General features: G+C 39.0%; 1 protein-coding gene across 1 annotated transcript; it reads right to left on the bottom strand.

Annotated features, from left to right (window-relative positions):
* Window positions 1-4,046: 4,046 nt before the first annotated feature.
* SARAF (store-operated calcium entry associated regulatory factor) lies at window positions 4,047-21,988 on the bottom strand. Its single transcript, XM_060001124.1, has 6 exons — window positions 21,673-21,988; window positions 13,307-13,485; window positions 9,712-10,129; window positions 7,044-7,173; window positions 6,267-6,412; window positions 4,047-4,881 (listed from the first exon to the last, which is right to left on the bottom strand). Exons 1-6 carry the CDS (start codon window positions 21,773-21,775, stop codon window positions 4,856-4,858), a joined length of 1,002 nt encoding a protein of 333 aa, XP_059857107.1. The 5' UTR covers window positions 21,776-21,988; the 3' UTR covers window positions 4,047-4,855.
* Window positions 21,989-22,112: the final 124 nt, after the last annotated feature.

Genomic DNA, 22,112 nt, shown 5'->3' with positions numbered 1-22,112 from the left:
TAGTTTGGAAGAGTTTGAGAAGGATAGGTGTTAGCTCTTCTCCAAATTTTTGATACAATTCGCCTGTGAATCCATCTGGTCCTGGGCTTTTGTTTGTTGGAAGATTTTTAATCACAGTTTCAATGTCAGTGCTTGTGATTGGTCTATTTATATTTTCTATTTCTTCCTGGTTCAGTCTTGGAAGGTTGTGCTTTTCTAAGAATTTGTCCATTTCTTCCAGGTTGTCCATTTTATTGGCATAGAGTTGCTTGTAGTAATCTCTCATGATCCTCTGTATTTCTGCAGTGTCAGTTGTTACTTCTCCTTTTTCCTTTCTAATTCTATTGATTTGAGTCTTCTCCCTTTTTTTTCTTGATGAGTCTGGCTAATGGTTTATCAATTTTGTTTATCTTCTCAAAGAACCAGCTTTAATTTTATTGATCTTTGCTATCATTTCCTTCATTTCTTTTTCATTTATTTCTGATCTGATCTTTATGATTTCTTTCCTTCTGCTAACTTTGGGGTTTTTTTTGTTCTTCTTTCTCTAATTGCTTTAGGTGTAAGGTTAGGTTGTTTATTTGAGATGTTTCTTGTTTCTTCAGGTAAGAATGTATTGCTATAAGCTTCCCTCTTAGAACTGCTTTTGAGGCATCCCATAGGTTTTGGGTCGTCGTGTTTTCATTGTCATTTGTTTCTAGGTATTTTTAGATTTCTTCAGTGATCTCTTGGTTACTAAGTAGTGTATTGTTTAGCCTCCATGTGTTTGTATTTTTTACAGATTTTTTTCCTGTAATGATATCTAGTCTCATAGCATTGTGGTCGGAAAAGATACTTGATACAATTTCAATTTTCTTAAATTTACCAAGGCTTGATTTGTGACCCAAGGTATGATCTATCCTGGAGAATGTTCCATGAGCACTTGAGAAGAAAGTGTATTATTGTTTGGGGATGGAACATCCTATAAATATCAATTAAGTCCATCTTGTTTAATGTATCCTTTAAAAGCTTGTGTTTCCTTACTTATTTTCATTTTGGATGAGCTGTCCATTGGTGAAACTGGGGTGTTAACGTTCCCTACTATGATTGTGTTACTGTCGATTTCCCCTTTTATGGCTGTTAGCATTTGCCTTATGTATTGAGGTGCTCCTATGTTGCGTGCATAAATATTTACAATTGTTATATCTTCTTCTTGGATTGATGCCTTGATCAATATGTAGTGTCCTTCTTTGTCTCTTGTAATAGCCTTTATTTTACAGTCTATTTCATCTGATACAAGAATTGTCACTCCAGCTTTCTTTTGATTTCCATTTGCATCGAATATCTTTTTCCATCCCCTCACTTTCAGTCTGTATGTGTCCCTAGGTCTGAAGCGGGTCTCTTGTAGGCAATATATATACGGGTCTTGTTTTGTATACTTTCAGCCCGTTTATGTCTTTTGGTGGGAGCATTTAACCCATTTACATTTAAGGTAATTATCGATATGTTCCTATTACCATTTTCTTAATTGTTTTGGGTTTGTTATTTTAGGTCTTTCCTTCTCTTGTGTTTCCTGCATAGAGAAGTTCCTTTAGCATTTTTTGTAGAGCTGGTTTGGTGGTGCTGAATTCTCTTAGCTTTTGCTCGTCTGTAAAGGTTTTAATTTCTCTGTCGAATCTGAATGAGATCCTTGCTGATCATCTTGGTTTTTCCCTTTCATCACTTTAAATATGTCCTGCCAAACCCTTGGCTTGCAGAGTTCCTGCTGAAAGATCAGCTGTTAACCTTATGGGGATTCACTTGTACGTTATTTGTTGGTTTTCCCTTGCTTTTAATATTTTTTTCTTTGTATTTAATTTTTGATAGTTTGATTAATGTGTGTTGGTGTGCTTCTCCTTGGATTTATCCTGCATGGGACTCTCTGTGCTTCCTGGACTTGATTATTTCCTTTCCCATATTAGGGAAGTTTTCAACTATAATGTCTTCAAATATTTTCTCAGTCCCTTTCTTTTTCTCTTCTTCTGGGACCCCTATAATTTGAATGTTGGTGTGTTTAATGTTGTTCCAGAGGTCTCTGAGAGTGTCAATTCTTTTCATTCTTTTTTCTTTATTCTGCTCTGCAGTAGTTATTTCCACTGTTTTATCTTCCAGGTCACTTATCTGTCTTTCTGCCTGTTATTCTGCTATTGATTCCTTCTAGAGAATTTTTAATTTCATTTATTGTGTTGTTCATCATTTGTTTGCCCTTTAGTTCTTCTAGGTCTTTGTTAAACATTTCTTGTATTTTCTCCATTCTCTTGTATTTTCTCCATTCTGTTTCCAAGACTTTGGATCATCTTTATTATCATTACTCTGAATTTTTTTTCAGGTAGACTGCCTATTTCCTCTTCATTTGTTTGGTCTGGTGGGTTTTTACCTTGTTCCTTCATCTGCTGCGTATTTCTGTCTTCCCATTTTGCTTCACTTACTGTGTTTGGGGTCTCCTTTTCTCTGGCTGCAGGTTTGTAGTTCCCATCGTTTTTGGTGTCTGCCCCCAGTGGGTAAGGTTGGTTCAGTGGGTTGTGTAGGCTTCCTGGTGGATGGGACTGGTGCCTGTGTTCTGGTGGGTAAGGCTGGATCTTGTCTTTCTGGTGGGCAGGACCGTGTCCGGTGGTGTGTTCTGGGGTGTCTGTGAACTCATTATCATTTTAGGCAGCCTCTCTGCTAATGGGTGGGGTTGTGTTCCTGTCTTGCCAGTTGTTTGGCATGGGGTGTCCAGCACTGGAGCTTGCTGGTCATTGAGTGGAGCTGGGTCTTATCATTGAGACAGAGATCTCTGGGAGAGCTCTCACCAATATTACATGGGGCCAGGAGGTCTCTGGTGGTCCAATATCCTGAACCCGGCTCTCACACCTCAGAGGCTCAGGCCTGACACCCGGCCAGAGCACCAAGACCCTGTCAGCCACACAGCATAGATAACTGTGGTAAAAATCTGACTGGTATCTTGGATTTTTCTTTGCTGGGCAATTTATCCCATTCTGCATAGGTGTAACTAAGCTACAGGCCTCTAGTTTCAAAAATGCAGGCACTTAACAGGATCTGAAGGTGGAGTTTTCAGCCCTCTGATGTCAAAAGGTCACCAAGCCAGATACCTGTGCATGCCACCATGAGCAATTCTATGTCAGGGAAAATACAAGCTGGCATTGCTCTCCAAAATTACCCTTAATTTTCAAGAAAGCAAGAATCCTGGGGGAATTCCCTGGCAGTCCAGTGGGCAGTGCAGCCAAAACAAAAAGAAAAGCAAGCAAGAATCCTGAAACCCATTGGTTAAGGTACAATGACTACTGTAGGTATAAGAATTAGTATCTACACAGATATAGAAAACAAAATAGTGGTTACTAGTGGAGAGAGGGGAGATAGAGGGGTAATATAGGGGTAAGGAATTAAGAGGTACAAACTATTAGGTACAAAATAAGCTACAAGGATATACTGTACAACACAGGGAATAAAACCAATATTTTATAATACCTATAAGTGGACTATAACCTTTAAAAATTGTGAATCATTGGGCTTCCCTGGTGGCACAGTGGTTGAGAGTCCGCCTGCCGATGCAGGGGATGCAGGTTCGTGCCCCGGTCCGAGAGGATCCCACAGGCCGTGGAGCGGCTGGGCCCGTGAGCCATGGCCGCTGAGCCTGTGCGTCCGGAGCCTGTGCTCTGCGATGGGAGAGGCCACAACAGTGAGAGGCCCGCGCACCACAAAAAAAAAAAAAAAAAAAAATTGTGAATCACTATATTGTACATCTGTAACATATATTTTACAGCAACTATACTTCAGTAAAAGAAAATAAATAAATAAATAAAAAGAATTAGTAGTATATGTAGTGATAATAACAACACAAATCTGTTCTTGTCTTTCCTAGCAGAATAATGAAGTTTAATGAGTATAACTGGGAATTCCTGAATTTAGGTTTTTTGTGTGACCAGGAGCTAAGGCAAGACTACCACAGGAAATTACTGTTTAGGGAGAGAGAACTTCTGCATGAACCCCCTTTCCTTTGGGAAAAAAAAAGGTAAAAAAGTAACACCAATTTGTGTCAAGGCTGGTAGAAAGAAAGAATAAAACCCTTTGTTTGTTTTTATTTTTTCTGTCATTTTAATGTAAGACTGACACAGACTGCTACAACATCTGAGATTCCACAGAGAACTACATGCTTCTGTTATTAGAAAACCTTTGCTGAAGCACTTGAACTTTACTTCTTAAAAAAATGAATACGGAGGCTTCAAGCATTTTTGTCAGCACACTGCCATTCACAATAACCTTCTAGATACTTATTTTCTACCTTTTCCTAAAAAGGTAGTTCTCACTTACCAGAACCCCACACACCACTGACAGGTTCAAAGCTCCTGAGCTCAGAAGTGATCAAAACACACAAGGAAGTATAATTAGTAGTCCAAAGTTTGGTTTAAATGTTTGAAGAACAGCAAACACCCAATAACACATACCAAATAGATTATTATCGCTTCTATGATGTAATGAATCAACAACTAAAACCACCTAAGACTGAAAATTTCTGTACTCAGTGTCTATTGGTATAAAGCCTTCATTCTTAATGCTTCTTATGGCATCACAGGTGTCAGAAATCACACAATACATTCTCGGCATTCTACAGTAGTCATCACTTTCAAAAACTATAATATACATCTGCATGTTACACAAACATGATTCTCTAGATAAGCATTTTGTCATGTCAACCCCTAGCCTCAAATAACAGAACACAAAAAGCTATACAGGACAAAACACCACAGAACTTTTGCATATTCCCTTTCCCCAGCTGTTAGCAAGGGGCACGTTTTATAAGAGAAAGTGATGAAAAATCAGAAGTTTTGCATCCAGTGTTTGATCCCAACTTTTTACTTTCTTATCGTCTTCTGGTACCACCATATCCTAGAATGAGAAGAGTAAATTTTATATTAGTTTTTTAAAATGCATTAGAATTGCTTATAAAATTACAACAGTAATACACGTTTATTGTTAGCAAATGATACGAGACACGAGGGAAGAAGGAGAGAATGAGCTTGTGGACCAGGGCTGCAGGACTCAGTGCATCAACTCCCCACAAGAGCCCTTCCAGCCATCCAATCAGCATCAAGTCTGCTAAACACACACACGCTTGCTGGCAATAACTTTTAGTCAGGAAACCAAAGATGTGTTCTGTGCTGGGGCCAGCGTGGTACAGGCAAGACCCGAAGTCTGAGCCAAACAGCAGAGAGGCCAGTGGAGCCTAAGCTAGGCCCTGCTACCTCTCACGACTCCAGCGGTAAATAGAAGTAACATGGGGGAGGGTCACGGACTTTTGATGGTAAAGGTTACCTAGGCACCCCCAGCTCCCCCAAGATGCAAACATGCTAACAGACAGGTTACAAGACCACAGTGTTCCCATCTGGAAACTCAATTTTTCTCAGATCTTCCTGTAGGTTATTTGGTAATGTCTTATGATTTTCTTCACCTAAGTCCCATACATTTCTAGTTGATATATACAGTTTCTTACAATTCTTGTTTCCACTGAGAATGTGGTTCCTTTTGTCACATTATGTCCTACGTAGTTATATCTTTATATATCTTCTCAATTATTACCACCTCTTTTTCTCCCCCAAAGCAACCACTATCTTAACATGTAACACCACAGATTAGTTTTGCTTGTTTTTAAACATGTATATTTATAAAACATGAATGTTGCAATCATATTGTACATATTCTTGTGTGTCTGGCTTCTTTCTTTACATCTGATAAATTTATCCACATTATCGCATACAACTATTTACTTATTCTTACTGCTGCACAGTATTCCACTGTATGAATATTAACTCAATTTTATCTCTGCTTCTTTACAAAATTTCCTCTTAGTCACTTGCAATAAACATATTTTTGACAATGATTTAAATAATGGCTCAATACATTTTTATTGAGTTCTACCAAACTGAAAAGTTCAACCTTCTACCTAGAAAATTCCCATTTTAGAGCTTAAAGGACCCCTAGAGATTAACCAGAATTAAACATACATGGAAACCAACGTCCAGGAAGGTTTAAGTTAAAACCTTGGTTAGTGACAGACATGAATCTAAACCAAATTTCTGTTTGAGTTTTAAAGAACAGAAGTGGGAGGAAAGAATAGATCTGAATTATATTTTAATCTCAGTTAATTGTGCAACTAATATTTCTGGTGAGTATACCACATAAAACCATGACTGCTAAATGTATAGTTAATCATCTAAGTTCCAAATTGTTTCTGTACTTTACTGAATAGGAACTTCTTGATTTTTTGCTCTCACCTGACGCTGTTCTGGTTTTTGGCTCTGAGCTTGAACACGCTGAATAGCTTCCTGGGTCTCCACGAAGTGGTGAATAAGCACGCCTATTCCACGAGCTGGAGTATGAGGATGGGTAGTACCACGAGTCAGAAAAGGGTGTTGCTGCTCTATAAAGACAAAAGTGTGTCAGGCATTTTTCTTGTGACTATGATTTTTAAATACCCTCCTATTCCTAAACCATCAGAAAACAATTTTTATCAAGTGTTTTTTCCTCAGTGTTCTGGTATATTAGGATTAACATAAAATAAACACTGTTTTATATTTCTGCCATTCTTATGGTCATTGCTATGAGGAAAGAAAATGACAGGGAATAAAGGTTCTTTCTTTCTGAATTCGCATTCAAATACAATCTAAACTTAAACTACTATTTAAACTGAAGACATTCCAAAATCTGGTCACAAGCTCTTTCCACCCTTGCTTCTATCATTCTCCAACCAAACCAGAATGCCAACTGTGCCCCAAATGTTGTGTTCTTTCCTGCCTTCTCAGATGTCGAGTCAACAGTCTTGCTTCTAACTCAGATCTATAAGCATGACATGTGAAAGAAACAACACATATGATATTGATCAAAGCACAGATGGCATTCTTTCCCATCCCCAGAGAATCTGATTTAATAGGGTAATGTCACCATAATTTATTTTCCTTAACAAAACAAATCCAGTCAAATTGTAATTAAAACAAAGAAGCCTCTAAAGAAAGGCTGAATTAAAGAGCAGGTGAGATAAATGCAAAGCTTACCTATTGCTGCCAAACAAATATCCTAATATTCCTCCAGTTCCCAAGCCAGTCCAGAACCCTGGTCCTGAATTTTCATGTCCTTGTTGTCCAGTGAAAGCACTGCCAAAACCAGAAGTTGCACCATGCGGTCCTAAAAATAAAAATGATTATGTATTCTCTCTTAAACCATAGTCTACAGAACTAAAGATAATATGACATTTCAATTGTTTCATCTGTATGCTTTAATAATAATACTCAGGGGACTTTCCTGGTGGCACAGTGGTTAAGAATCCGCCTGCCACTGCAGGGGACCAGGGTTCGAGCCCTGGTCCAGGAAGATCCCACGTGCCAAGGAGCAACTAAGCCTGTGCACCACAACTGCTGAGCCTATGCTCTAGAGCCCGCAAGCCACAACTACTGAGCCCATGAGCCACAACTACTGAGCCCGCGAGCCACAGCTACTGAGCCTGCATGCTGCAACTACTGAAGCCCACGTGTCTAGAGCCTGTGCTCCACAACAAGAGAAGCCACCACAATGAGAAGCCTGCGCACTGCAACGAAGAGTAGCCCCCGCTGCCTGCAACTAGAGGAAGCCTGTGCACTGCAACGAAGACCCAACGCAGCCAAAAATAAAAAAATAAATTTTTAAAAAGAATAAAAATAAAAAATAATAATACTTCAACTTATAAACAAGTGTATTCAAAAAGTGTATTTATAAAATACTGGTTTAGGGCTTCCCTGGTGGCGCAGTGGTTGAGAGTCCGCCTGCCGATGCAGGGGACACGGGTTCGTGCCCCGGTCCGGGAAGATCCCAAATACCACAGAGCGGCTAGGCCCGTGAGCCATGGCCGCTGAGCCTGCGCGACCGGAGCCTGTGCTCCGCAACAGGAGAGGCCACAACGGTGAGAGGTCCGCGTACCACAAAAAATAAATAAATAAATAAATAAATAAAATAAAATAAAATACTGGTTTGTAACTAAGGAGCACCTGCCTTTCCCAAACACAAGGAAAAGGAGGGATATGTTTTTAAGGCAGGGGAGGGTGGTTTCTTCCCGTAAGGTCACATCTGCCCTGCTCCAGATCAGCTACTAGAAGACGACCCCACGTGTCAGAGCTACTTCCTTTCTACTGTGTGGACACGTCTAGAAGCTCCAGGTTGAGAGCTGTACCTGAGTGTCTAATGGAGGAATCCAAGTGGAGGATATTTGTTGGTTGGGAAGTCGGGTCTTACAAGGGACCAAAAAAAAAAAATATCTTCTGCTCAGAGAAAGTTTTTCTTAAATTGCTGTATCATATACATAAAGGGAACTGTGCTAATCCCACATGTACAGCATAATAAATCTGTATGTATGTACCCATGCATGTAATCACTACCCACATCAGTAAAACCTTTCTAGCATGCAGAGACTCCCTCACGACAACTCCCAATAGATACCCACCCATGTCAGAGAGAAGCCGACTCTGACTTTTCTCACCACACTTTGGTTTTACCCATTCTTGAACTTTTTATAAATAGAATCATACGGAGGTACTCTTCTGGTGTATCATTATGTCCATGAGAGTCGACCTCCACCACTGCATATATCAGTTTTGTTTTTGTTTTTTTCTAAATTTATGTATAGTAAGTAGTCCAATGTGTGAAAAAAAACACTTTGTCTCATTCTAATGTTTACAGACATTCTATATCCAGTTTCTGGCTGCTGTGAATACAGCTGCTGTGAACATTCTTGTGCAGATCTTTTTGCACACACATGCATGCATTTCTCTTAGGTATGCATCTAGGAATGAAATTGCTGGGTCATTGGATGGCGTATGTCTAGTTTCAGTAGATACTGACAGTTTTCCAAAGTGTTTTATCCTTTTAACTCCTTCCAGCAAGTTCCAGTTAACTACATCCTTGCCATTACTTGGTACTCTGTCTTTTTAATGTTAGCCATTAAGATGATTAAATGGTGGTTAATTAAGAACTCAGATTTTAATCTGCATTTTCCTGAAGACTAATGATGCTGAACACCTTTTCAAACTTTTATTGGACATCTGGATATCTTCTTTTACTATAAAATGGCTGTTCAAATCCTCTGTCCATTTTTTTAATTAGGTTGTCTGTCTTTTCTCGGATTTGTGGGAGTTCTTTATGTACTGTAAATACACGTGCTTTGTTGAAAATATGTTTTACAAATACCTTCTCCCAGTCTGTGGCTCGCCTATTCACCCTCTTAATGTTGTCTTTGATGACTAGACATTCTTAATTTAAATAAAGTCTAATTTATCCCTCTTTTCTTTTTGGCTGGTATTTTTTGCATTCTAAGAAAGTTTTGCCTACCCTGACAAATATTTTCCTATGTTTTCTTCTGGAAATTTAATTGTTTTACTTTTATGTTGACCTCTGTAATACTCAGTGAATAAAATTTTATGTGTGTTGCGAGACAGAGTTCAAGGTAAATGCTTATTACCAAATCTGATCAAGTTTGATTGAGATGATTTGCAGTTTAATCATGCATCCTTAAAATAGTAATCACAATTAACCTTATAGAGAAACAGAACAGAAGAGGTAAAAGAAGTTGAAAGTAAAAAAATAAGACAAATCTGCTTTGGTTTCCCAATGCAACCATTTTCTATATCAGAAACCAGCACAGGATTCACTACCTGACTTCTATCCTACTTACTGCCATTGCCTAGGAAAACATACCTGTGAACTCAGACTTAAAGCCTGCAGGAGAGGGTCCTTCAGAATTGGTGAATCTCTGATAACGATGGGAATATGGAGGATACTCAGAATATGGTGGAGGAGAATCATGACCATTACTAAGGAAGAATTTATAAACTCCAAAGGCAATAGCAAGTAGCACCACGATGGTAAGCACTCCACTGATGCTACAAGATTCTCGGGAGTACAACTTATTATAATAATCAGAGAAAGAGTTAAAGCCATGGTTTTTTCCAGACTCTCTCGATTTCTTCAGGCCAAGTTCCGTGTAATCTAAGTGATACTCCAAGCCACAGGAACCTCTCAGTACATACTGGTCTTCAGAGGATTCATAGCCTTCACAGCTCACCACAGTTTTTCCAAATTTGTACGCGATATCTAAATCGGTCTTACATTCCCACTGTGAAGAAAAGTAGAAACAGGTTATTAGAAGCAAAAGATTTTTTTTTCATTTAATATATATTATTTGGGCTAAATAGCTGTCATAAAACAGCAAAATGAAGCGAGGGAATGATAATTCAGGACGAGTATTTCTGTGCTGGGGGAGGGCAAACCAGGGGCTTCCAAGATACTGGTGATATTAACATTCTACTTAAGCTAGGTGGTGGGTACATGAGTGCTCATTTTATTACTATTCCTTATTCCTTACATATAGATGTAAAGAATTCTTTTGTACATATTAAGCATTCCCTGATTTATTAATTTTAAGCAAATTTTTTAAATGTCAACTTTTTAACCACTGTTGAAGATGCTTTCTTTAAAAATGCTTTCTTTAAAAATTTTCAACATTAAGGCTCAAATATCAGCATCATATATGAATATCTGGTAGCTGTTGATACAACCTTTTGAGAAAAACTTCCTACACAAATTCTATAAAAACCATGGTCTACCTTCCCCAAGGTCCAATCCATTAAGTAATTTTCTTAAGTTTTTTTAAAAAGACATTAAGAAAAACTGCAAAAAGAATCTATGCTAGCCTCAAAATTTTCCAGCATAAAAAAAAAAGCCCAGGTCTAGTTTGAATTCTATAACTATTTTGAGCTGAGTAGGTAATATGCTTCTCTATCAACATTAAAAAAGATATAAGCCAAAGAGATCTGATTGGTTCTATTGCTTTTCTCTTTTTTGGACAAATTATCTTCCTCTTTCAAACTTCAGGTACACTATATCAGCTTTATTCAGATATAATTCACATACTAGACACTCACCCATTTCAATGGTTTTTAGTGTATTCACAGAGCTGTGCAACCATCATCACAATCAATTTTAGAATATTTTCATCGCCCCCAAAAGAAATCTCATCTCCTTTAGCAGTCACTTCCTGTTTCCCCCCAGGTCTCTTAGCTCTAAGCAACCACCAATCTATCTACAAGGATTCCCCTATTCTGGACATTTCATGTAAACGGAATCATACAATACGTGGTCCTACGTGACTGGCTTCTTTCACCTGGCAGAATGTTTTCAGGGTTCACACGTGTTGTAGCATAAATCAGCACTGCATTCCTTTTTATGGCTAAGTAACATTCCATCGTATGGCTATACCACATTTTGTTTCTTCATTCATCGACGATGGGCGCTTGGGTTGTTTCTACTTTTTGCCTTTTATGAATAACGCTGCCACAACGTTTAGTATGTTTCTGTGTGGACACACATTTTCAAGTCTCTTGGGTACACACCTAGGAGTCGAATGACTAGGCATTCAGTCACTCTATGTTTAAACCTTTGAGAAACTGCGCGTTTTCCAAGGTGGCTGCGCCGTTTCACATCCCTAATGGCAGTGTATGAGGGTCTCTCCACATCCACACCAACACCTGCTACTAGCCTTTCTGATCACAGGCATCCTGTTGTAGGAACTGGTGTCTTACTGTGGTTTTGATTTGTATTTCCCTGATGCTGCACACTTTTTCAGCTAATGATGCTGAACATTTTTTCACATGTTTATTGGCCATCTGCATATCTTCTTTGGAGAAATGTCTAGTCAGATGCCTTACCCACTGTTAAATTTGGTTATATGTCTTCTTACTGAGTTGTAATAGTTCTTCATATACTCTGGACACAAGTCCCCAATCAGATATATGACTGCAAAAGCTTTCTCCTATTGTGTGTGTCCTTTTCGCTTTCTTGATGGTGTCTGTTGAAGCCTAAAAGTTTTTAATTTGGATAATATACAATTTTTCTATTTTGTTGTTGTTGTTCTACACTATTCCATTTTTTAAATAATTTTATTTGGAGGAAGATTTATAAGCTTGTTGATTTAGGTAAATAAACTCAATGTCTATCGGTATTTCATGTTAATTGTCATTTCCTTAATAGCATATACTAAAAGTGGCTTCTAATTATTATATTTATACTCTTGGAATTAGAAGAGGCTCTCTCCTGCTACTAAACATAAGTCAATGTATGACATCCTCTATACTTCTTTGCTCATGCCATTCACTCCCTTCTCTGTCTCTTCAGCTCTAAAAATGTTATCCTTCCTTACTAACACAGTACATATAATGCTTTCTTCTTCAAGTCTTTCCCAATCCCCCAAGCTGGACGTGACTTTACAATACTTTGTTGGCACCTAGATGTAATGTGAGTGCTTGTCTTATCTATTCTCCTAGGAAGAGAGTTTCTTGAGGGTTGTGACTCCATCATTCATTTTTGTATAATACTGTTTAATGTATGTTTAATGAATGACTTTTTTCCATCAAGACTAAAAAGTAATATAAAAGTAAAAGTAATTTCAGCTTTAACCTGAAGATTCTGTGATTTGGTTAGCAAGACTTGGAAAAAATGTTGTGAAATACATATCACCAAGCAAATATGAACTCTCTCCCTGAACTGCATACACTAGGCACAAAGGTTGTATCAAACAAGAATATCACTCTGATGGAAGGGAAAACTGTCAAAGCAAGTTTCTGGCCGAATGACCAACCATCTTAAATCCTTTCTGAAAGCACGCAGAATACGAAGTCGAAATCTATTCGTATTGATTTAAACTGAATTCACTTAAAATCTGCTCCATTTCTAAAGGATAACAAATTTTGGAACTTCAAGGAGGTGGTCTATCCTAAGTACAAAATGCCAAAGACCTGAAGACAATAAAGTCCACTGAAATGCTTTCACTCGTAAGTAACCACCCTCAGCTCTAAAACAACTTTTTAAAATCAAGCATTTGAAGCACAATAGGGACACAGGAACCCCACCCCCACTTACAATCTACAATTCCTTATCATCTTAACTTTATTTTTTAAGGATAGGTTGGTATTCTTTGAGGAATGACAGAGAAATGACAATCAAAAGAAATCCTCTACCCCCCACCCCCAAGTATATGAAAAGTTTTGAAAATTTACTAATGTTTTATGAGAAAGTTTTGGTATAAAGATTACAATGAATATTTCCAGGCTTTAAAATCAGTTCATTTCTTTCAGAGGATGTTCCTTTCAGAGACCGAATGACTGATTTATATTTATATATTTTAGGTAACCGGAGATTTTCTATATGTACTTCCCCAAAATACTGAATAATGTCTTAATAAACACCTCACTGAAAAGGATTCCATTTAGACTTCCATCAACATAAAGAGTATTACCTGTACATCATAACCATCCCAGCCTTTGTTCTGACACTGTATGACTTTGGGGGTATAAGAATCACATCCAGCTGTGCCTCCAACACATTTCAACTGTGGGATCGGATCCAACCTACGGGAAGTAGTATAGCGGTCATAGTGGAGGGTAAGAGCTTTTATATCCCGCAACAATACTCTGTCTGAAACAGTAAGAACACAGATAAACAGATGGTAAATATCTTGTCATATAGAAAGATTCATTCTAGTAAAACTCTTGTCATCGAAAATACTTTCAAAAGTAAGGCTCTTTCTTGCCTTTTGAGGATGACTAAGGAAGAGAAGATGGAACAGTTTCCCAAATCCCAAAGCCATCGCAACAAGCTTCACGCCTTTTGCACAAAAGTCAGAAAGTCACTCCTTTAAGGTCTCCCTTCATTTCAGGATTGATGTCCCCTAAACTGCTTCTATATCGTGAGTTCCACATAATTTTTGCAAAATCAGAACCAAAAGTTCATTAACCTGAAACGTTGTACTACTGTATGACAATTGACAATAATATCAATGGTTAATTAAAATAGCAAAACATATACATGAATGTTCCTGAAGCACACTTAATGACTTAAACGTCTGTCAACAGATGAACGGTTTAATAAAATTTTGGCCTATTCACAAAGTGGAATATTCTACAGCAGTTAAAATGAGTGAACTAGAATTCATGTATCAGAATAGAAATAGTAAAAACATTTTAAGCAAAATGCAAGTTGTAGAATGTTTAGTAGGATGGCTTTACATAAACCGCGAAAACTGGCAAAACAGTACTACATATTGTTAAGGTCTATACGTGTATATACCAGTAGTATGAAAACATGCATAGGAATAACTAAGCATCAAATTCAGAGCACCACTGAGGACAGAGGGAGAGCAGAGACTTTCGCTCTCTATCCCTAATGTTTTATTACTTTGCAGGGGGGAGGTTTGCTTGCAAATATAGTACAATGTAAAGATTCAATAAAACTGGGTGGTGAGTACGTGGGTTTTCATTGTGTACTTCTGTGGGTTTAAATATTTTAAATATTTCACAATTTTAAAAATTAAAAAGTTAAACTATTTCACAAATTAAAAATCATATTGACAAAGCAGTTTAAAAAGAAGAAGTCAAAACAAGGAAATTATGGTTGGCACTGATGTATCAATACATAAGTGAATTTTGAAGTGTTATTGGAAAATGAATAGTCTTCCTACTTATCATCCTCAGATTATGATGGAAGATACTGCGGATTGGTTCACTCAACACACATTTTGCCCTCAAACTGGTATGACTTCTTGCAAAGCTAAAAGACTCCTAAAACCTCTTGCAGCTACAAATCCCAAAAGTGATTTCGGTTCTGTCAACCGGAGGGACTTAAGCGAGATCCGGAGATCAGAGCTTAAACTCAGACTGTGCCCAGGCTAGCAGGCAGTCATGGGGGCTCAGGGTTTTCCTGACACTGTCCAGTGCTCCGTAATTAGCGTCGTGGATGCAAAAAGGCTTAATGTGAGCCATCCAGTGTTCACTGCTGCAGATGTAGCAGACATCACTTTCCACCATTTTGTTAGCACCCAATTCCCTATTAAATTAGCAAAATTTGCTGCCTCTCAAATTCCACTGAAAGTACAATAAATGAATTGTTTTGCCGATGTGAACCAACAAGGTCAGGCAAAACAGAAAAGGAGATGGTAACAGAATTTTGGAAGGTGAAAGCAGATGGACCAATAGTTAGGTGACTAGAGTCCTAAATATAAGTGAAGTGCCAGACCAGCAAGTGGGAAAACTGAGAACCAACCTGACACACATAATAGAATCCCTAAAAGCAACAGGAAACGGCAGCTCTTGAATTGGAGCTGACTAAAGTAAGCACTACAAGGTGAAAGCTGCTTGAGAAGAAGCTACATCCCTAGATGGTCTCCCAAGCTCTTTTCATTCATATACATATATATACACACATACATACACACACATATATACATACACACATACATACATATACATATTTCACAATTTTTTTAAATCTAAAAGTAACACTTTTTCCTTTTAAAAAGAGAAATCCATTCCTCCTCCAATTTCACATTTCTGTGATAACCAAAACTAGCAGCCTGGTCAGCACCTTCTTCTTGCTCACACAAACAGATATATATACAGGGGTTGTTTTGATTTTTGTTAGTTTATTTTTATAAAATTGAATCATACAGTACACATTACTCTTCACATGCTTTTGCACTTAATCAGACATCAAGGATATTCCCTCACGTCAGCAAATACAGATCTTATTTATATTTATTTACCAAAAAAAGAGTTTAATAAATTTGACTAAGCTGAGACTTATTGGTCACCCTTCTCTCACCAAAATACAATAAAACTAGAAATATAATAATATAAAGTAATATACTAACATATAAAATGGTAAAAAGACAGCTGAAAACCAGTAACAACAAAGAAAGGAAAATTGGGTTACAGCAATCAAAACATATCTGTAATTAAATCTATAATAATGTAAACAGTAACACAGGATTAGGAAAACTGATCATGTGCACAATGTATAAAACTTAATCCCTGATGGTTAAACACTTACCACAAAATGAACAACAAATTAAAAGTACTAGAAGAAAACACAAAAAGAAAGAATATGTTTATGATCCTGGGATGGGAAAGATCTTAAGACACCAAAAGCAAGACTGACCAGCAAGATAGTGACTATACTTGGCAAATCATGTTCAATCTATGAAAACCCAAGAATCCATAATAATACTTAAAGGGAAAACCAAAAACTCACTTGTCTATACTTAAAGTGGCTACCAATTACCTCACTTTGAAAACTAGCAATTAAAGATTTTAAATTAAATGTTTATCCTGACTTTCCAGCCAGAACCATAATCTGAAATAGCCTCAGTTGATAAGGAAAATCTCAACTTTACTAAAGAATATCAATCAATAAATGCAGAAGAAGTGATAGAATTAGAAAAATCACCATCTTACAACCCCTAAATAAACAGATTCAGAAAAGGATTAATTAGTTTTAAAATCATTAAGTGAATGGATATTGGTATGCTGCCAAGTAACATTACACGGAGTGCTCTCTAGTCACAAAAGGGGAAAAATGTAACTTCACGGGGGAGAAATAAGCCACTGTAATCCACTAGTCAAATTTAGCACTGCTAACGGTATAAAGATCGATATTACACCATCTCCTATGATGTAATCCTCAGAAGTATTTAATATGAATCTAATCAATCCTTTGGACCTAGCATTCAGCTTACTAGAAATACAAGGAAGAAAAAAAAATGCTAAAACAATGTCATGAGAAAACAGAATCCAGAACGTAGGATATTCTAAAGGATAACTGGCCCAATCCCTTCAGCAAAGCAGGAGCATGAAAAAAGAGACCATTCTACATTTTCAAAAGACTTAAGGGATAATTCAGTCAGATGCAATGACTGGTCCCGGACTGGGCCCTGGTTTGAACAAACTAGTTTAGACATTTTAGGGACAACTGTGATATCTGGCTATGGAATGAGTAATTAGTTGATATTAAGAAATTAGGGTCAATTTTGTTAGATGTAATGTTATTTTTACTAGGTGGGGAAAAGTTCATTAAAAAAAGGCTTATACTGAAGGATTTAGTTATGGCCTATCATGATGTCTGTAACTTACATTAAAATATATCAACATTTAAGGGCTTCCCTGGGGGCGCAGTGGTTGAGAGTCCGCCTGCCAATGCAGGGGACACGGGTTCGTGCCCCGGTCCGGGAGGATCCCACATGCCGCGGAGCGGCTGAGCCCATGAGCCATGGCCACTGAGCCTGCGCGTCCGGAGCCTGTGCTCCACAACGGGAGAGGCCACAACAGTGAGAGCCCCGCATACCGAAAAAAAAAAAAAGAATACATTGCTTAAATAAGCAAAAAGGATATATTGTACAGCACAAGGAAATAGAGCCATTGTTTTGTAATAACTTTAAATGGAGTATAATCTATAAAAATATTAAACTAATATGTTGTAAACATGACACTAATATTATAAGTCAATAATATGTCAATTTTAAAAAAATGGGGCTTCCCTGGTGGCGCGGTGGTTGGGAGTCCGCCTGCCGATGCCGGGGGCGCGGGTTTGTGCCTCGGTCTGGGAGGATCCTGCATGCCACGGAGCAGCTGGGCCCGTGGGCCATGGCCACTGGGCCTGCGCGTCCGGGGCCTGTGCTCCGCAACGGGAGAGGCCGCGGCAGTGAGAGGCCCATGTAACGCAAAAAAAAAAAAAAAAAAAAAGCATTGTTTTACCAAATAATAAAGCTTACTATAAAATTAAAATAATCAAAATAGTATGGGATAGTAACAGAAACAGACAAGTGAACTGTGAAACAAAAGAAAGTCTAGAAATAAATCCAGATATATGTGGAAATTCAATACAAGATAAAGTGGGTATTTTGTGTTCTAGGTGTATTTTTTTATCAAGCATCACCATATTTTATTTATAAAACAAAGCACAATGGCATCCTTTACCGTTGACAAAACTCAATATTCTGCACAACTCTTTCTGCCCTGCTTAGCCTGTGTGAAGAAAGACAAATGATGCATCTCAAACCCACAAGTAATTTAAGAAGTAGAGTAAATTGGGTCTGAATTACAATGAGTTGCAGTAGCCTCAAGTGGGATCTCGGTAATACTGTACAGAATAGTGATTCTGAGACTACTCCTTAAATGAAAGGAAACTCTTCTCCAACCAGCAAAAGCAGGCTTTTCAATTTAGTGGAAAAAGGATGTCTTCTTTAATAAATGGTTTTGTCATAACTGACTACACAGCTAGAATAAAATCCACCTAAAGCTATATAAAAATTTAATTCCACATGATCCAAATATCTAAATTTCCAAGAACTATACTAAAATAAAATATGCTATATTAAACTCAAACTACCTCCTAATAAATAAAAAATTATAACAATGAAAATGTTCAATGGTTTAAAAAATCAGAATATTATTAAACTAAATAATGGGAATAATAACAACTTGAATTTGTTGTAGCAGGGCTGAGATAATGCAAAGAACACTGAACTAAATCCCCACCACCAACTTGCTATATGACTTTGGCCAAGTCAATTTATCTGTATAGAAATGACCTGTAAAGTTAAAACGATATCAACCTTAAAATTGTGAAGTTTAGATATGATTTACTAAAATTATCTGGCAGAGTACTCGACACATAATAGGTGATCAAGTATGATAAATATTATTGATAATGTTTAAGGAGCCATATACCTATGTGTTATCATTACCATGACTCTACAGCATCTTTCCTCCCTAGAGATCCTAAAGGTTACTATGTTTTGTAACCAGAATACATATGTTGAAGCCTTAATCCCCAATGTGGTGGCATTTGGAGGCAGGGCCTTCAGGAAGTGATTAGTTTTAGATGAGCTCATGAGGATGGAGCGCCAGTGATGGGATTAGTGCCCGTGTAGGAAGAGGAAGAGACCAGGGCCCCCATCCACCCACTCACTCCCACCTACCCCCACCCCGCCCCACCCCAACTCTTGTTATGTGAGAACATAACAAGAAGACAGTCATCTGCAGAGCAGGAAGAGGGCCCTCTCCAGACACCAAACATGCTCGCACCTTGATCTCAGACTTCCCAGCCTCAGAATGCAAGGAATAAATGCTGCTTACCACCCAGTCTGTGGTATTTTGTGATAGCAGCTCAAACTAAGACAAGGTCTAAGAACAAAATGCTCACAACCTTACTCCACTAGTACATCAGTCAAGGGTGACACACAGTTCCCTGAAGTCCAGACTCACAAATCAAAATCCACTTGCAGGTCTCAAACTTAAGATGAACAAAACCAAACTCCCCCAAGCCTGATTCTCCCACAATCCCACATCTCAGAAAAGGGTAATTCCATCCTTCTAGTCACTCAAGATCCAAAACCTTGGAGTTATCTTTGTCTTCTCTCCTCCTCTAACCCCTATATCTAATCCCTCAGAGTATCATGTCATCTCCACCTTCAGAACAGCTGAGAAGCCCACCACTCTCACCAACTGCACTGCTTCCCCCCCCCCCACCGCCAACCATCACCACTCTCGGGACTTACTGTACAAGCAGTCCCTTCACCGGCCTCCCAGCTTCCCCCCACCCACTCTCGCTCCCACAGTCTGTTTTCCACAGAGCAGACAGAATGTGCCTTTAAAATACAGATCATATTAGGGCTTCCCTGGTGGCGCAGTGGTTGAGAGTCCGCCTGCCGATGCAGGGGACACGGGTTCGTGCCCCAGTCCGGGAAGATCCCACATGATGCGGAGCAGCTAAGCCCGTGAGCCATGGCCGCTTAGCCTGCGCGTCCGGAGCCTGTGCTCCGCCACCGGAGAGGCCACAACAGTGAGGAGCCCATGTACCGCAAAAAAAAAGAAAAAGAAAAAAAAAAAACAGATCATATTAAAAAAATATAGAACAGAATAGAATGGGATAGAATACAGGTCATAGCAGACCCATCCCTTCAGGGTTCTCATCAAATGTCACCTTAACAGTGACTTCTTCCCTGACTAACGTATATTTTGAAAATCCCTGCTTCTGCCTGCACACCCCGTCCTCCTTACCCTGTTTTTATCAATGTCCAAACCACTATTCACAATATGACACGCTATTTACCTGATTTGTTCATTTTCTATTTCTCCTCAATAGGTGTAAACTCCAGGGCAAAACGCTGTTTTGTTCACTGCAATATTCCCAACACCCAGAAGAGTGACAAATACAAAGTAGCTCAATAAAGAATTGTGAAAATTTTTAGGTAATTTCTTTAGAACTGGTACAATTTTTTTTTTCTGGACAAATTTTTGCTTTATGTTAGCTAAAGACAAAGTGAGTACAACCAAAGTCAAACAAAAGACAAACGAGGGACTGACTACTGCTTGATAAAACTACTTGAAAAAACTAACTCAATAAAATGGCTTCATAAAATAGTTCCTCAAAAGAAATTTAAGTCCAAGTAGTTTGATTGTGTTTACTCTGCAAAATATTTTTGTGCCTTTTGTTCCAGAACAATAGTTTTATAGAGTAGGTAGACAAAGAGCTACCAGGAAAAGGTTCATCATTAGTTTAAATTTGGCTCCGTTTTTTTATTCCCCTGACTCTTCATCTGTAAACCATTTTTTTTTAAAACCTCCTCTTTTTATTCAAGAATTGATTGAGGGTTCAACTAATGTTTTAATCCAGTTTTTAAATTGTAATTCTGATCAAAGTCTTCTATCTATATAAAACTTTCTAGAAATACATAAGGAAAATGTACAGACATTTAAATCCAACTTGGCTTTTTATTAATTAGTAATAAAACATCCACAACAAAGGAGTACTCAAAATCAAGTACTTACAAATAGCACCTTCTCTCTCATTTTAGCATTTAAGAATAAAAAATAAGAAGCTTCAGAAATAAATCTGTTTCTTAAGTTCAAAAACACAGGCATTTCCTATCACCAAATCACGACTGCAATATGGGTACACTTTCCATGCTTTTAACATCTTTACTCCCCAAAACAAAAATGATGTTTTCATTGTTTGAAAGTCATTTTTTACATCACTCCAACTTAACAGCATGCATCATTTATTAAATGGAAAACTGTATGTATGCATGTATACATATATATACACACACATATGTATTAATTACATGGAATATTCTCGATCCCATAAAAATTCGTTAGACAATTCTAATAACATAGTGATATGAAAGAACTATTTTTCCTAGAAATCACTTATCGTGTACCATCACAAAAAAAAATTGTTTTTAATTCAACAGGAAAAGCTGGTGTAACGCAATGAACGTCACTGTAATGGTCAGAATAAGCAGCGTGAGTTGTGATCACATAAATAGTACAGTCCACGATTCTGCTAACCTACCTCCAAGGTTTGCAGCCCTGTCCACGAAGTATGACTCAAGGACTGCCGGTGCCATGGCAACTGCCAGGTACAGCAACAGGCAGCCATGACAAGAGTCAGCGACGATGACATCAGACAGTCTTGACAACAAAGCAAAATGCGCAGGTGAGGGTCGAGCTTTCCAGCCAGACCCAGGGGATGAGGGCTGTAGCCCGAGAAAGAAGAAGGTGGGCAAATTCTGGGAGTCCAAGCAAGGGAGAAGGGAACATTAACAACACTAGAGTAGTCCCGCCCCGCCCACTCCCCAACAGTCCACACTCGTCCAGGAGGACGTCTGGGAAGAGCAAAGAGGCCAGGCAGGGCACAGATGAACAGCGAGGAGGATGGAAATGAGGAATTAGGGTAGAAGGGCTCAAGGGGCGGCGAACAGAAATGGTGGAGCCTCTTAGCGCTGCTTGAAGGCAGCAGGAAGGGGGGAGTGAAGGCAGCACTCACCAGGGTCGTTCCAGCCCCGGGCAGAGCCCGCGATCAACAGAAGCAAAAGGAGGCTGAACAGAGCGCAGCGTCCAGCCGCTTCCGGCCCGCCGGCCGAAACCATGGCGCTCGGTGAAGATGGCGCGCGGCTGCCGGGAGCTCGCAGGTCGGAACCCTGGCTGCGGAAGGCCGCGCACCGTTAACCACCGACGCCGGCAGCTTCCGCCGCGGAAAAAGAAAGGTCTACCGCAGGACCCCTGCTGCAGGGAAGGTCCGTGCGCCAGTCTGACGTCACTACAGCGGCGGCGCGTGGGGGAATGGAGCGGTCGCTGCTGTCCCCGCCTCCGGAGCCCAGCGCGGCTGCGGGCGGAGTCGAGGGCGGGGTGCCGCCATTGAGGGCGGAGCCAAGGGCGGGACGCAGAGGCTGTGGGCGGGGCCTAGGGCCACCCTCCTAAAGATTC

The sequence above is a fragment of the Delphinus delphis genome, chromosome 21, assembly GCF_949987515.2.
Source record: "Delphinus delphis chromosome 21, mDelDel1.2, whole genome shotgun sequence".
Lineage (NCBI taxonomy): Eukaryota > Metazoa > Chordata > Mammalia > Artiodactyla > Delphinidae > Delphinus > Delphinus delphis.
Note: the sequence above shows the minus strand (reverse complement) of the source record. Positions and strands in the feature narration are given on the sequence as shown.

Excerpts from the sequence above, each read along its gene's own strand:
- SARAF (XM_060001124.1), bottom strand. The coding sequence starts at position 21,775 with ATGGTTTCGGCCGGCGGGCCGGAAGCGGCTGGACGCTGCGCTCTGTTC. Across the intron at positions 7,174-9,711 it reads CTTTAAGTCTGAGTTCACAG|GACCGCATGGTGCAACTTCT; the intron begins GTATGTTTTCCT and ends TTTTATTTTTAG. Across the intron at positions 4,882-6,266 it reads AAAAACCAGAACAGCGTCAG|GATATGGTGGTACCAGAAGA; the intron begins GTGAGAGCAAAA and ends TTCTCATTCTAG.